The sequence below is a fragment of the Amphiura filiformis genome, chromosome 8, assembly GCF_039555335.1.
Source record: "Amphiura filiformis chromosome 8, Afil_fr2py, whole genome shotgun sequence".
Lineage (NCBI taxonomy): Eukaryota > Metazoa > Echinodermata > Ophiuroidea > Amphilepidida > Amphiuridae > Amphiura > Amphiura filiformis.
The window spans coordinates 47332595-47346279 of NC_092635.1; the positions used below are offsets into that span (position 1 = coordinate 47332595).

General features: G+C 37.1%; 2 protein-coding genes and 1 long non-coding RNA gene across 3 annotated transcripts in view; 2 read left to right on the top strand and 1 right to left on the bottom strand.

Moving 5' to 3' along the window:
- The window catches only part of LOC140159123 (maleylacetoacetate isomerase-like), a 35960-nt gene that overhangs the window by 4454 nt on the left and 17821 nt on the right, over positions 1–13685 (bottom strand).
- Positions 5174–8877, top strand: LOC140159124 (uncharacterized). Its single transcript, XR_011859848.1, has 2 exons — positions 5174–5982; positions 6498–8877. It is a non-coding gene; the product is annotated as an uncharacterized lncRNA (long non-coding RNA).
- Positions 11101–13685, top strand: part of LOC140158374 (uncharacterized) — a 9148-nt gene continuing 6563 nt past the window's right edge. Inside the window, exon 1 of the mRNA XM_072181466.1 lies at positions 11101–11409. Within this exon, the coding sequence (XP_072037567.1) occupies positions 11358–11409 (52 nt within the window). The 5' untranslated portion in view covers positions 11101–11357. The remainder of the gene's footprint in view (positions 11410–13685) is intronic.

Here is a 13685-nt window from a genome sequence, read left to right on the forward strand (position 1 = left end):
TCACTGAATGGGCCTTTACCGCAATTTTGCTATGTAAAACCCTTTATTCAAAATCACTCTAATTTACCGTAACAATGAAAATGGGACTTGTCACACCGGCCTTGAAACTTGACACTGTTAATCCACAATACTAGATAGTCAATTGTAACATAATGAGATATCAAAATGACGATAATTAAACTTCCTTTTTCCTGGTGTTTTCAAGTTCCAAATAATATTGATAGTTTTAAAGTTATAATTGCATATATCTAATTTACTTAACCTAAACACTCCTAGCCTTGATTTAAGACATTTTAATGCACTTAAAGTTCATCTTGGATAGTGGTGTTTATCTGCATTTTGATTTTGCATTTAAGTTTACTATACTCAGATCCTAGTCAAAGATTTTTGCCATTATGCCTATTTATGTTTATATTGTAGATTAAAACCGGTCACCGACCTAGTGCTTGGCATGCGAATGGTCTCGGGTTCGAATTTCGAATCCCGACCAAAACAAACAACTTCTTTCACTGAATAGATTCATCAGGTTTGAAGATAAATAAATATACGATTTCTTCTAAACAAAACCAAAATTTTTTGTGAACAAACAACTTCTTTGTTCACCTCTCTTGATTCCTTCCTTCATTACTTTCCATTTCCAAAAAAGCATGTATGACGTTAGGGTTAAATGCTATGTAACAAAAGTAACCAAATAAAGAAAAACATAAGTTATTTTATTTTGTATGTATCTGTTTATTTGTAATTTCAGGTATAACCTAAGCGGTGCAGTGCATATTGAGTGGATCAGATATCCTTGCATCTTCCAACCATGATGAAGCAAGTCGCTTTTGGTATTATCTTTGCCTGTTGCATTGTCTCAGCACACAGTATCGGGCTGAAGATACTAGGAGGACGTGTCAAAGTTTTCAAAATAATTCCAACCTTCTGGGGTGAGCCAATTTTCACCCCAATCGCCTACCAATTTCAATGGGGAAGTCAATCTCAAAGTGGTGTAGTTGCACTTAAAATCGGCGAGAGCTATTGCTGGTACGGTGCAGGTGGCCATGACGCGTATTGCGAGCATTATATATTCATTTCAACGAAAAACAATCCAACTGAATGGTATTATCAGATAGTGGGTAGTTACCAGAAAGTGTACGACGGTGGTAGCGTTACTCCCGATCCGGTATCACCGATACGACATCAGTATGGCACTACTACATGGACACCTTACATTCATATTGTCTTTTCTGGCAAGTCCTGGAGCCCTGGACACAACGCATGGGGTCATGCGTATTTGTACTTCTTCTTTCAAAAAGTTACCAGCCAATCGACAACCAACGCATTTTCATTTCGCAAACACAAGGGAGGGAATGAAGCAGTCGCATCGACGGAAGCTTACACTCCATTTGCAGTTTACCCTCCTTATGTATCACGCAATACGATATCCCAATTTCAATGTTATACAAGTGATTGGGGCGAGCATTCCAATTGCTACCAACACTTATGGCGAGATTTATAGAGACCTCACACCAGAGGGTTCACTTATAAATAAAGTAACGAATGAGTGCTATATCATGCAATTAATGTTTATGCCTAGGGTCTTTCAGTGAGAGAATAAAATAAATAAATATTTAAAAAAAATGAAAGTTTGTCTCTCTCTCTCAAACTCGCGTGCATATAATTATTGAAAAAATAGTTTTACCGCGTAAATAAATAAAAATCCGCGTTTCGCATAGCATTTTGCATGGCACATATTTTTTTGCCAAATGTTTGAGAGACAAATCGAATTCTTTTACTTTTTTTGACCTGATTTTCAACGAAATCAACTATAATATACCTTGCCGATTGCGTTATTTCAATATATTTTATCCAATCTTTTAAATTGTGTATCTATTTTTTATTATCTGTATATTTAAAAAACGTGCTTTTGTCAGTGGCGTAGGGTGGGTCATCATATTTGGGGGGGGGGGGAGGCACCGACCACGATTGGGAGCCACCGGGTCTGATGAGGGGGGGACACAAGCCGTTTTTTGAGAATATTCCTATGGGATTTTCAAAATTTTGCAATAGATATGACGCGTGTAGCGTCATATCTATTGCAAAATTTTGCACTGGCTTTTGTACTTATATTTTTAGAGTGTAAAGCGCATTGAGGCTTGAGACCTTTCGATGTAATGTAAATTATTATTAGTACTAAAATTATTATTATTATTATTATTATTATTATTATCATTATTATTAGTGTTATTAGTGTTATTATTAGTGCTATTATTAGTGTTATTATTATTATTATTATTATTATTATTATTATTATTATTATTATCATCATCATCATCAATATTATCATTATTATTATTCTATATTGTGTTTAATGATCGTAGGATTCTGTTCACTGGTTGGAAAACAAAGACAATATATTGCTATTTGGCCCATTCCAAGTTTGCCATTTAACATTCATGACAAAATTAATAAGAATGAAACATAATGGTTTTGTTAACGTTCAAATGTCAAATGCTAATGCACACGAAAAAACCCACTAGAATTACATTGATTTTGAAAAATCAGTAAACCGAATCATGTCAAAATGTTACCAATTTTAGAAACAAACCAACTGGCTTGATTAATCTGCCATGAAACCTTGTGTGATAAAAAAGAAGTACATATTGCATCAATTGTTTTATTTTTATGAGCATTTTATAATTGAAGACTAGTTTGTGTCTGCCGTCAGGGCAAAGGCGACGTGTGATTGGTTGCTGACATGCGCAGTACGGCATTTTTGGTCTGGTTGACAGGACGTCATACGCAAACTAGTCTTTTTAATTCGGTCTTCAATTATAATGCGATCACAAGAACATTGTAATAACTTAATTTTTTCACATAAGATTACCATTAAAATAGGCTATTCCTGTTGAAATCCATACACCCCCTATTGGAAGACATGACCTTAATCTCACACACAGGGAGTATGAATATCAAATGGGACTACCTAAATGGGTGACTTCATTTGAAATTCACACTCCCTGTGTGGAAGATTAAGGTCATGTCTCCATAGTGGCTGTAGCCCAATAAATAAACTGTTAAATACCGAAAAGTTTAACTTGGTTCCGAAAAAAAAAGAAGAATTCTCTGCCTTGTTGGTCGCACAATGTTTTTTACTCATGTGAAACGCAATGCTCAGTCCCCTTTTCAATTTTTATGGAGTAACGGTTACTTTGCCTTTTGACCGTTTTTCAATATTTCTTTGTATTTTGTATGTTTGTTATTTAACTTAATTTGTTTATTAAAATACACCTCAATCTAAATCTGTTCCTGGTTCATGATTATACGTACAACAGTAACATCTTTCACGATTATTTTGTATTGCACAATGACATTAATAAATTAAATTATTTATTTTATGCGCCAACACTGCAAAAACGTCGGTGTTAAAAGTAACACCGAGGGTGTTGCTTTTAACACCGGGGTGGTGTTCTGAGAGGTCCACACTTTTTGGTGTTAATGAAACACTGCTCAGTGTAGTTTTGACACTGCGAAGTGTTATTTTGACACTGTATCCTGGAGTTAATTTGATCCTTTTTCCGGTGTTGATTTTCTATTCAACACCGCTGGGTGTTGATTTGATCATTTTGTCTGAATTTCCTATATTCAACACCACTGGGTGTTGATGGACATATTTAACACTGCGGCGGTGTTCTGAGAGGTCCACACTCTTTGGTGTAGAAGTGACACTGGTACGGGTGTTGAAATTATCATCTATAATCATTGTTAACATCTTAATCAATGAGCGTGAATTGTTAATGTTGCTTCTGTTGGTTTCCACCCAAATAAAAGATCACTTAGATCTACAAAAAAGTCCATGCAGTGCACATTTAAAATTTTGTACTGACACCATCGTGGTGTTAATCTAACAATCTAACACCGTAAATTAACACCAGAAGCTTCAACACCAGCTCGGTGTTGCATATTCAACACCGGAGTTTTTGCAGTGAATCATTTTCTTTCTGATATTTTTTTTCTGATATGTTTTCATGCTAATTATCTAATGAACACATCGCGCGTACGATTTTATTTGTTAGTCTTGAAATATCCGGCTCCTGGAGTTAGTCAATTACAAAAAGAGTTCAATATTGGCCATTTGTTGTTCTCTTTGTTATTGCCAATAATAGCTCTCTCCGTGGGATACTGACCGCCCTGATTTTTATTTTAGGCCTTTTTGGTACTGTTAGTCCATTTTTGTAAAATTTTCCCCCTTAAAATGTATCAACCAAGAAAAACATAGCACAGTGACGGTATGTTAACACATGAATTATTGTTACCCATTGTATATGAGGTATTTTTTTTTATTTAGGGTCAAAGGTCATTGAGAGGTCACTTCCGGTCTAGAATCAAATACCGTCAACAATTTTTACTAGCCAGGAAAATCATAGCAAAGTAATGGTATATTCACACATCGAGGGTTGACAAACAGAAGGCCTTAACTCAAAAAGTGCCTTTTTGAGAAAAATGAGTAAAAAAATATTTTTGCATTGAGATGTGACCAAGTATTATTGTGCTATAGATGCAATAGGAAGTTGAATTGAGTTAAGGCTTATGATTTTAAGAATCTGTGGTTATTACAGATTATTTTGGTACCAAAATCTCAACATGGCCAAAAGTGAGTTAAGGCCTTCTGTTTGTCAACCCATGTCATGAATTGTTGTTACATAGTGTATATATATGGTATTGTTTTGTTTGAGGTCAAAGTTCATTAAGGGATCATTTCAGGATCGAGACGAAATACCTTCAAAATGATAGCAGAGTGATGCCACGTGCACACATGCATTGTTAGCCAATGTCTATGTGGTGTTCAGATATTTTGGGGTCATAGGTCATTAAGGGGTCACGCCACGGCTGTGTCCTGACAAACATGTTCAGTAGTGGATAATATTTAATGTACATATGACACTTTGGTGCTGGGCCGTAATAAGGTCAAACTACTGAAGCGGCCATGAAGAAATAAGGGAGGCCAAAATCAGGTTTTGGATCCAAATTGATATGATGTTTAAAAAGAAATACATATGAAATTGCTCTAATGTTGGCGAGGCTATGGATATTTATTGTAGTTGCAGATATCTTACACTTCCCACAACGCATATCTTCCATTTCAATTTTCTGTACTGATTAGTGCAGCATGGGTCAATAGTGACGAAAAGTACCTCAATGAACAGAACACATCCAGATCTTGCTAACATTATGCTTATTTCTTGACTATCGATCCAAGTTTAGCCAGTCTATTCTCAACATGAAAACAAAGGGAACCTGTACAAAGTAATACGGGTGTCATTTGATGTAAGTTGATGTAGTGAGATGATGCGTCATGTTGCAAAGGATTCTGGGAAGGGTATAGTTGTAGTTGTACCCAATTCATTTGAACCAGGATCCTAGAAAACAATGTGCTTTTCATGTCTGGTTCTATCATGGTTTATGGATGCCTTTCTTTGACGTCAATATCATATTGTATTTGACTTTGATACATGACAACAAAAAACAAAATCTTGGATCCTGCACTTTTAAACAAAGAAATAGGAATTTATGAAATGAATGAAAAGGAATAGGAATTTATGAAATGAATGAACAGTTGGGTAAACATGTCAGCCAAAATGTGTCCTTTGTATCCCCCTGCCGATCTAACATTGCCTCTGATTGGTCAATTACATGATATCTTGACTTTAATCACCAATCAGAATGGAGCTTTGCAAATAATTCACCCCAATTTTTTTGCGTGGTGAAATTATTCTAACAATGTTGCTGATTGGGCCAATTGATAATGAAAACTTCTTTTCGGCCAATCGGCAGGTAGTTCTCATGGGGATTTTCATCAATAGAAACGAATCCAGGGTTGTTAGTTCTTTAAACACACGAAGGAACACTCTAGATCTTCAGTTGCTCCTGTGATCGTCAAAAGGGAATAGCTGTGCTATATCAGTTTCCGACAATTTCCTCGGTTTAATCGCCTTATTGGTAAGTTCTCATTTGAATTATAAATCTTTTGCATTAGTCGGTATCTTGTATATTTGTAAATTTTGGCGGCTGTGTTGGGTTGTTAAAGTAGATGTAACATGATGAACGAATTTTTAGTATTTTGATATGTATATTTATAATGTGTTGATAATAATATCTGAAATTAAAAAAGGAGCATTAAGAAATTTTATGAAAAATATACCATTAAATGTGTTTCGTTCTGTTAACAGAACTTACAAATTTGACGATATCTTTTGCCAAACTTGAAGCAATCTGCAAGAAATATTTTGCACACGCAGCCAGAGGATTCCGGTGGTATAAATCTCAACTTTTTTTTAGAGAAAAGTGGGGGATAAGTCTGTGGTTCACGCAATGTACCTTTAAATGCTATATAATAAAAATTAAGTACTCAAGTATCAAACAAATAAAAACAGAAATGCCACTGAATTCCACTATTTTACATACTTGATGTTATTTTAATTTTTGCGTATCTGTTTGTTTGTATATAATTTCAGGTATAAAACCTGTGCGGTACAGTGAATTTTGAGTCGATCAGATATCCTCGAATCTAAGTTCCCAGTCATGTTGAAGCAAGTCGCTTTTGGAATTTTCTTTGCTTGTTGCATTGTGTCAACACACAGTATCGGGCTGAAAATACTTGGAGGCCGTGTCCGAGTTTCCCGAATAGTTCAATACTGGGGGAATACCATTTTCCAACCTTTCACCTACCAATTGCAATGGGGCAGTCAATCCTCAAGTGGCGCAGTTGAACTTAAAATAGGCGAGAGCTATTGCTGGTACAGTGCAGGTCGGTAATATATTCATTTCAACAAAAAACAATCCATATGAACTGTATTATCAGATAGTGGGCAGTTACCAGACGGTGTACTACAAACATACCAGTGTTCAGGATCCGGTGTCACCAAGACGACATCACTATGGTACTACTTCTGCACCATATCATTTTACTATCTTTTCTGGCCAATCGTGGAGCCCTGGACACAACCAATGGGGTCATGCGTATTTGCACGTCTTCTTTCAAAGAGTTACCAGCCACTCGACAACCAACGCATTTTCATATCGCAAACACAAGGGAGGAGATGAAGGCGTGAAATTGACCGAAGTTTACGAACCATTTGCAGTTTACCCTCCCTATGTATCACGCAACACGATATCCCAATTTCGATGCTATACAAGTCAATGGCGCGAGCATTCCAATTGCTACCAACATTTATGGCGAGATTTGTAGAGACCCACACAGAGGGTGCGATCATAATATACTGCGCACAAAAAGTATCATAACACTTAAAACAAAAGAAATAGCTTAAAGACGCTAAACCTAATTTACCAAATAAAGTAGTCAATAGATTGAGAATTATGTTCTACGTATTTTGATACCTCATTCGACATAATCCGATTTTATTTTTTCAAGTTATACCAATATGAATAAAAAAGAGACCATTTCAAAAGTGGCAAAACGTACATAGAATTGTCTCTCAAAACATGCTAATTATGAGCACGGCGAGTGAGTGTTGATCTGTCCCGCTATAATGAGCCCGTTAGAATTGCCGGTAGGAAGGAGACAGTAGCCCAAATGTGTCACTTGTGAAATGCTCTCTTTTTCCATTTAATTCGGTATAACTTGGGACATAAAGTCGCATCGTGCTGAATGAGGTATTAAAATACGCAGAAACAAAATTCTCCATCAATTGATTAATTCACTTGGCAAATTAGTGCCTTTAAGATATTGCGTTTGTTTTAGTGTTCGGATACTTTTTGAGCGCAGTATATATCATGCAATCACGTTGGAGGTGAATTTCGGCAATTGACTCTTAATGCCTATGGGTCTTATTAAGTGATAGATACTAAAAAATCCAAAAAGGAAAACAGTTTGTCTCTCTCTCTCTCTCTCTCTCTCAAACTCGCACGCATATAGGCCTAATTGTGAAATCAGTTTTACCGCGTAGCCCTACAAAACCTGCGAGCCTATTTGGGGATTTATTTTGTTTTAGTTGTAAAAAAAAGTCAGATGTGGGCTAAAAACGCAAAAAAAAAAAGAAGAAAGGAAAATAAATGAATAAAAAAACAAATCCGCGTTTCTCATAGCCTTTTTACTAACACAAAAGCACAGCACATACATGTAATTTTTTGTCAAATATTTGAGAGACAGACCTATTTCTTTTTTGGCCTGATTTTCATTGCAATTTCACCTGTTACCAATAAAAAATACCGATCTGCAACAGGAAAATCGCTTTTTATAAAAAAAATTTAGGGTTTCGGTTTCTTTTTTTCTGCGTGAACTATATTTATAATATACCTTGCCGTTTGAATAAAGAATTCTTTGTGTATTGCTTAAAGCATTTAATTTTTTATGCTTCTTTCATTAATTTTTTATGCTTCTTTCATTTAATCTTAATTTTCACTGTGCAGCGGCAGCGATATTTCAATCAATTTTGTCTAATAATTGATAATTATGTATGTATTGTTTTTATTATCAACATAATAATTATATTCATAGTTAGACTATACCTTTTGAATAGAGTGCTCAATCCCAAGAAGGAGAGCGTATAAAAATTCAAAGTTTAGACCTTAATACAGAATAGAAGTCGTTACTCTGAGTTTTACGCCTAAGGCGATCGTCAGACGACACGGTGGAGAATCTGTCCAGCCAAATGGTCTCCACCGTGTCGTCTGACGATCGCCTTTAGGCGTGAAACTCAAAGTAACGACTTCTATTCTGGAAGGTCTATAACATTATATTTTTTATTTTCTGTATATTTAAAAATGTACTTTTGTACTTATATTTTTACAATGTATATTGGCCTTTTTGCTGTTCTATTTTTTTTTATCTCTTTGTTATTGCCAAAAATAATAAAATAAAAAATGATTGTTGAATTATTTGTATTCACAATATTGGTATGCAACTTTTAGTAAGTGTGATAAGCTGGTAGCATGTGCTGATTAGTGTGTTTCCTATTAAAATGATTAACTAGAGATAATTTGCGCTCACAGAGCGCAGACAATCGCAAGGCATGTAACCCTTTAATGGCCGTTTGACCTGACCTTTGACCTTAATGTTTCCCGGGTCACGAGATTTGTTGTCACCGAAATTAAGCCCCCATACCCCTTACAGACAATGAAATTACGGTATAAGATTTGACCCCAGATAACCTTTGACCTGACCCTGCAAAGTGTTCCAACATATTCTCCCTGGTCATTAAGTTTGTTGTCACCGAGTTTGAGCCTCACCCCTTACAGATGTCCAAAAATGCATTTCTAAAATTTGACCTGACCCCTACAAAATGGTCCCCTGGTCATGAGCTTTGGTGTCACTGAGTTTGAGCCCCATATCCCTTACAGGTGTCCAGAGAAGGAAATTGTAAGATTTGACCCAAGATAACCTTTGACCTGACCCCTGCAAAGTGTTCCAAAATATTCCCCTGGTCATTAAGTTTGTTGTCACAGAGTTTGAGTCCCGTACCCATTACAGATGTACAGAAAATGCATTTCTTAAATTTTACCTCTGCATGACCTTTGACCTGACCCTGTAAAATGTTCCCTGGTCATGAGATTTGTTGTCACTGAGTTTGAGCCCCATACCCCTTACGGATGTTGAGATAATGCAATTGCAAGATTTTACCCCCTTAATGACCTTTGACCCCAATTCTTTGTACAACTTTTAGACACTGGCTAAAGGCGATGCAGGTATGCAAGTGACAACAATGTGTTATGTAATTTGTGGAAGAAGAAGCATTTTTAGTGAAAATCACATTTTGGTTATAATGACCTTTGGATGACCTTTGACCCCGAGTTGGTCATGTAACATTTGTGCCCCCACCCAATGGTCCTTGTGACCAAATATGGTCACATTGGCTTAAAGCATATGGCTACGATGGCTCATTAAAAGTTTGACAGAAGAAAGAAAGAAGAACTGACCAAAAACAGAACACTCGCAAATTGGAAATTTGCGATTGTAATAAATAATAATGGTATATTCTCCAGATAAATAAAGAGAGTTTTGCAGTTGAAAAGTTTGAGAATAAAAGAGAGTTCGTTTATTTTCAAGAGAGAATTGCATTTCCATTGTACTGATAAAATATTCCCTTTTCAATTGGTATCATGGTTCATAGATCAGGGCAAATGTGTCTGATAGTAACATTGCCGTAGCCATGGTGTGGGGAGGAGGAGGTGACAGCTGCGTCGCTGTGAAAACTCATACCCAACCCCCGCCGTGGGATACTGACCGCTCTGATTTTGTATTTCAGGTCTTTTTGGTACTTTTAGTCCATTTTTGTAAGATTTGGCCCCTTAAAAGTTGCCTTGCCCCCTTTGCTTCCCCTGTAAAGCCATCCGTAGCTGGAACTAGTCCAAAGACTGGACATCCCTAAGCATGGTAAGTAAGTAAAAACAACACACCCACCACACACCTGTACAACCCCACACTTAGGCCTGCTCACCCTCACACCGACACACCCCCACACCACACTTACCCCATCTCCTCACCCTACTAGGGGCGTAGCCAGCTTTCTTGCTAGCCTTTTGGGTAATAAATAACCCAGTCTCTAATGCCACTAAGACTAGTTATTGGCAATTGGACAAGTGGCAACTGGAACAAGTGGCAAATGGACGAAATGGTTATGGACCAAGTGAGTTTGGACTAAATGGCAATTCCGTGATATTTGGACGAAGTGGTATTGGACTAAATAGGTTTAGACAAAGTGGCAATACCTCGAATAGGCCTACATGATACATTCGTTTCTATCCATATTCCAACGTATATTCTATTCATTTATTTTCGTGAAACTGACAAAAGTTCAGAATTTAGCATTCGGCTATTCCAGTTGAAATCCATACACCCCAATGGAAGACATGACCTTAATCTCCCACACAGGGAGTGTAGATTTTAAATTAAGTCACCCATTCCGGTAACCCCACTTGAAATTATCAATCCTTGTGTGGAAGATTAAGGTCATATCTTCCATAGTGGGTGTATGGATTTCAACGGGAATAGCCCAATTTTGAACATTGACATGCAGTACTGTTTCTACCCTGGAGATTGATTTAAGATGCCGTCCTTCTATTGTGTTGTTGTTTTTGCAGTCCAAGTACTACCAAAAAAGCAAAAAATCACAGTCTAAGCCATAGTTTCACGTCCCATTGTTCTTCTTTGTTATAATTTCCCCAGGTACCTATGTTTCAGGTAAGAATTAATAACGGGTCATGTCTCCGGTCATGTCTAGGTTCTTTCTATACCTGTTTACATTAATTTTGGGGTCGACAATCTGAAGAAGGAAATAACTTTGAAAACTATTACAAGCAGAGTATCTAGAAAATAGGAGCTGTAATTTACTTTAATCGACGAGAAAAAGAGCAAAATGTCACCAATACAGAATATATTGTGTTTGATATTGTTTGCGGATTTTACATGTAAGTCACATTAGCACTTTGTTAAAAATTGTTTTTTTCAAAATGGTTTAGCGCAGAATGTTATCCAGACCGCAATATTTTTGGTTTAAATAATTACATGTAATTCATTCTATAGATGTAAATAATATAAGGTGCTGGCTTTACACAAATGTACGAGAACAGTTCTTTAGTCCGAAAGGTCGTTGGTCCAAAAGGGTTTAGGAAAAATAAGCCTAATAACACCGTGTATTGATATAAAATGGCGTGCACGCAGTTGAGCGCAGTGCTTCAATGCTAGTTGTGCGTTGCGTAATGCGTGACTGGTGCACGCTTATGTGAATTAACGCGAGCATGAGTTGGAACTCTTTTGACGGACACAGTGGCAAACCGAATAATTTTCGCCTTCAATGAGCCAAACAAACTTTACGATAGTGTTAGGATCAGAATTGGGATTAGGATGCGAGTCGTAGTTATGTTTAGGCTTATGGTTAGGGTTAGGAATATAATAGGGCTTATGTTATAGGTTAGGGTGAAGTTTAGGGTGAGGGTAAGGGTTGGGGTTTATGTCGAAGTTATTGGGTTTTCAGACTATGGTAGAAATTTCATTTGAATGAACATAGCTGCCAACAGCATGACGATTGTCCGAGTACACTGTGTGATGACCGCCGCGTGTGCGTAACACGGAAATATATCCAACCATGCCAATTCATTTGTGATTGGTTAGTATTTTCATTATTGTTCCAAGGTCGTGCGTTCGCGTTGTATTATGAAAGGAAGATGGGGTGTGTGGGTGGGGGGGTGTCATGAATATACTATCATAGAATTTTTATACCTAAAATAGGGGTTATAAAGTTTTACCACAAAAATAAGGGGGGGGGTTATAAAATTATTTAGGGCTTGTGACTATCAAAAGTTTTGCGCGGTACTCGCGCTTTCTTAATAATCAAAATGTACGCACAATCTTTAGCACGATGAAAATTTTTGCGTCTGTGGTACACAGTGCATCGCCCCGATATCTTCATGGCAGAAATCGCCATGATGGTAGGTCGAATCCACTTGTTCTTCAAGAGCCACGCATGGCCATTTTGTTCCGACCTGTTTAATAGTTTTGAGACGCATAATGGGCCGAGGGACATCCGACTAAAGCTATTGACAATAGCCTGGTGACTGACCTCTGTAGATGTCAAAGAACCTGGTACGTCATCTGCTTTAGACTGTCTCCACCAGTGGTCTACGCTGCGCTATAGTACCGTGTTATGTTCCGTGACCCGAGTGTTTATGAAATGAGGGCAGCTGTCGTTTTTTTTTTGTTCTGCACATATAAAATCTGAATTTTTATCAGTTTTTGATTTCAAAACGCACGTTTGTTTGTCAATACGCGCGCTAAAGACTATCATATTCTTTCAACACATATACTCAAGTGCAAGCCTTACAATTGGCTTATTTAGAAACCAAAAATTACGGGAGATATTCGTCATTTTCTACCCCGGTATCCAAAGATTTGTCGTCTGAATATCAAATCGTGCATAGCAGATACATGTGTATTGATCCCGTGTATTGATTTAGTTGATCAAATCTGCAGCAAAGGTTTAAGAATAATGTACATGTCTATACGTTACTAGAATTACATTTGAGAAAAAAATAATGCTTTTATAAAAATAGCGATATTTAAAGTGTGGAGACTATTTTTTTGTCAACGGACATACTGAATGCATAATCAGGCCGACTGATTTTCTGGTGGCAAAAGTTTGTTCACCCGTGAAGAGAATGTTGTAGTTCAGGTCAAAGTTGGGTTAAACCTCCGAGGGATCTTCAACTTTCAAATGATAGAGCCAATAGAAAGCAATGTGTACTTGGTCACTTATAATGTACTATAAGCAAAACACATCGTCGCGTCGTTAGGCCTCCAATATTGACCTTTGGCTGGGAGATCGAGATCCAACTTCCAGGATTTTGTCAACATAATTCGCGACATACAATTGCATGCCAACGAGACACGTAACCACATATGACGTTCTATCGTTGTTTACATGTGTATTACCTAAAAAAGCGGTTAATTGTGTTTACGATTTTTGGTTTTGGAGGAAGGATTACACACTGAATGAACGTACAAACCTTTTTCTGCATACAGAACATTTGATCTACGGTGGCAAATTCTACAGACAGCGTCATGTCTAGCGATGGGCTCGCCGTTTTTACTATTGTTAAAAGCCTATTTGTGGAACGGGTATCCCTTCCGCGCACACTGGTTCCGATATGTCGACGATACAAGGTGAAGATACGCCATAAGAATCAAT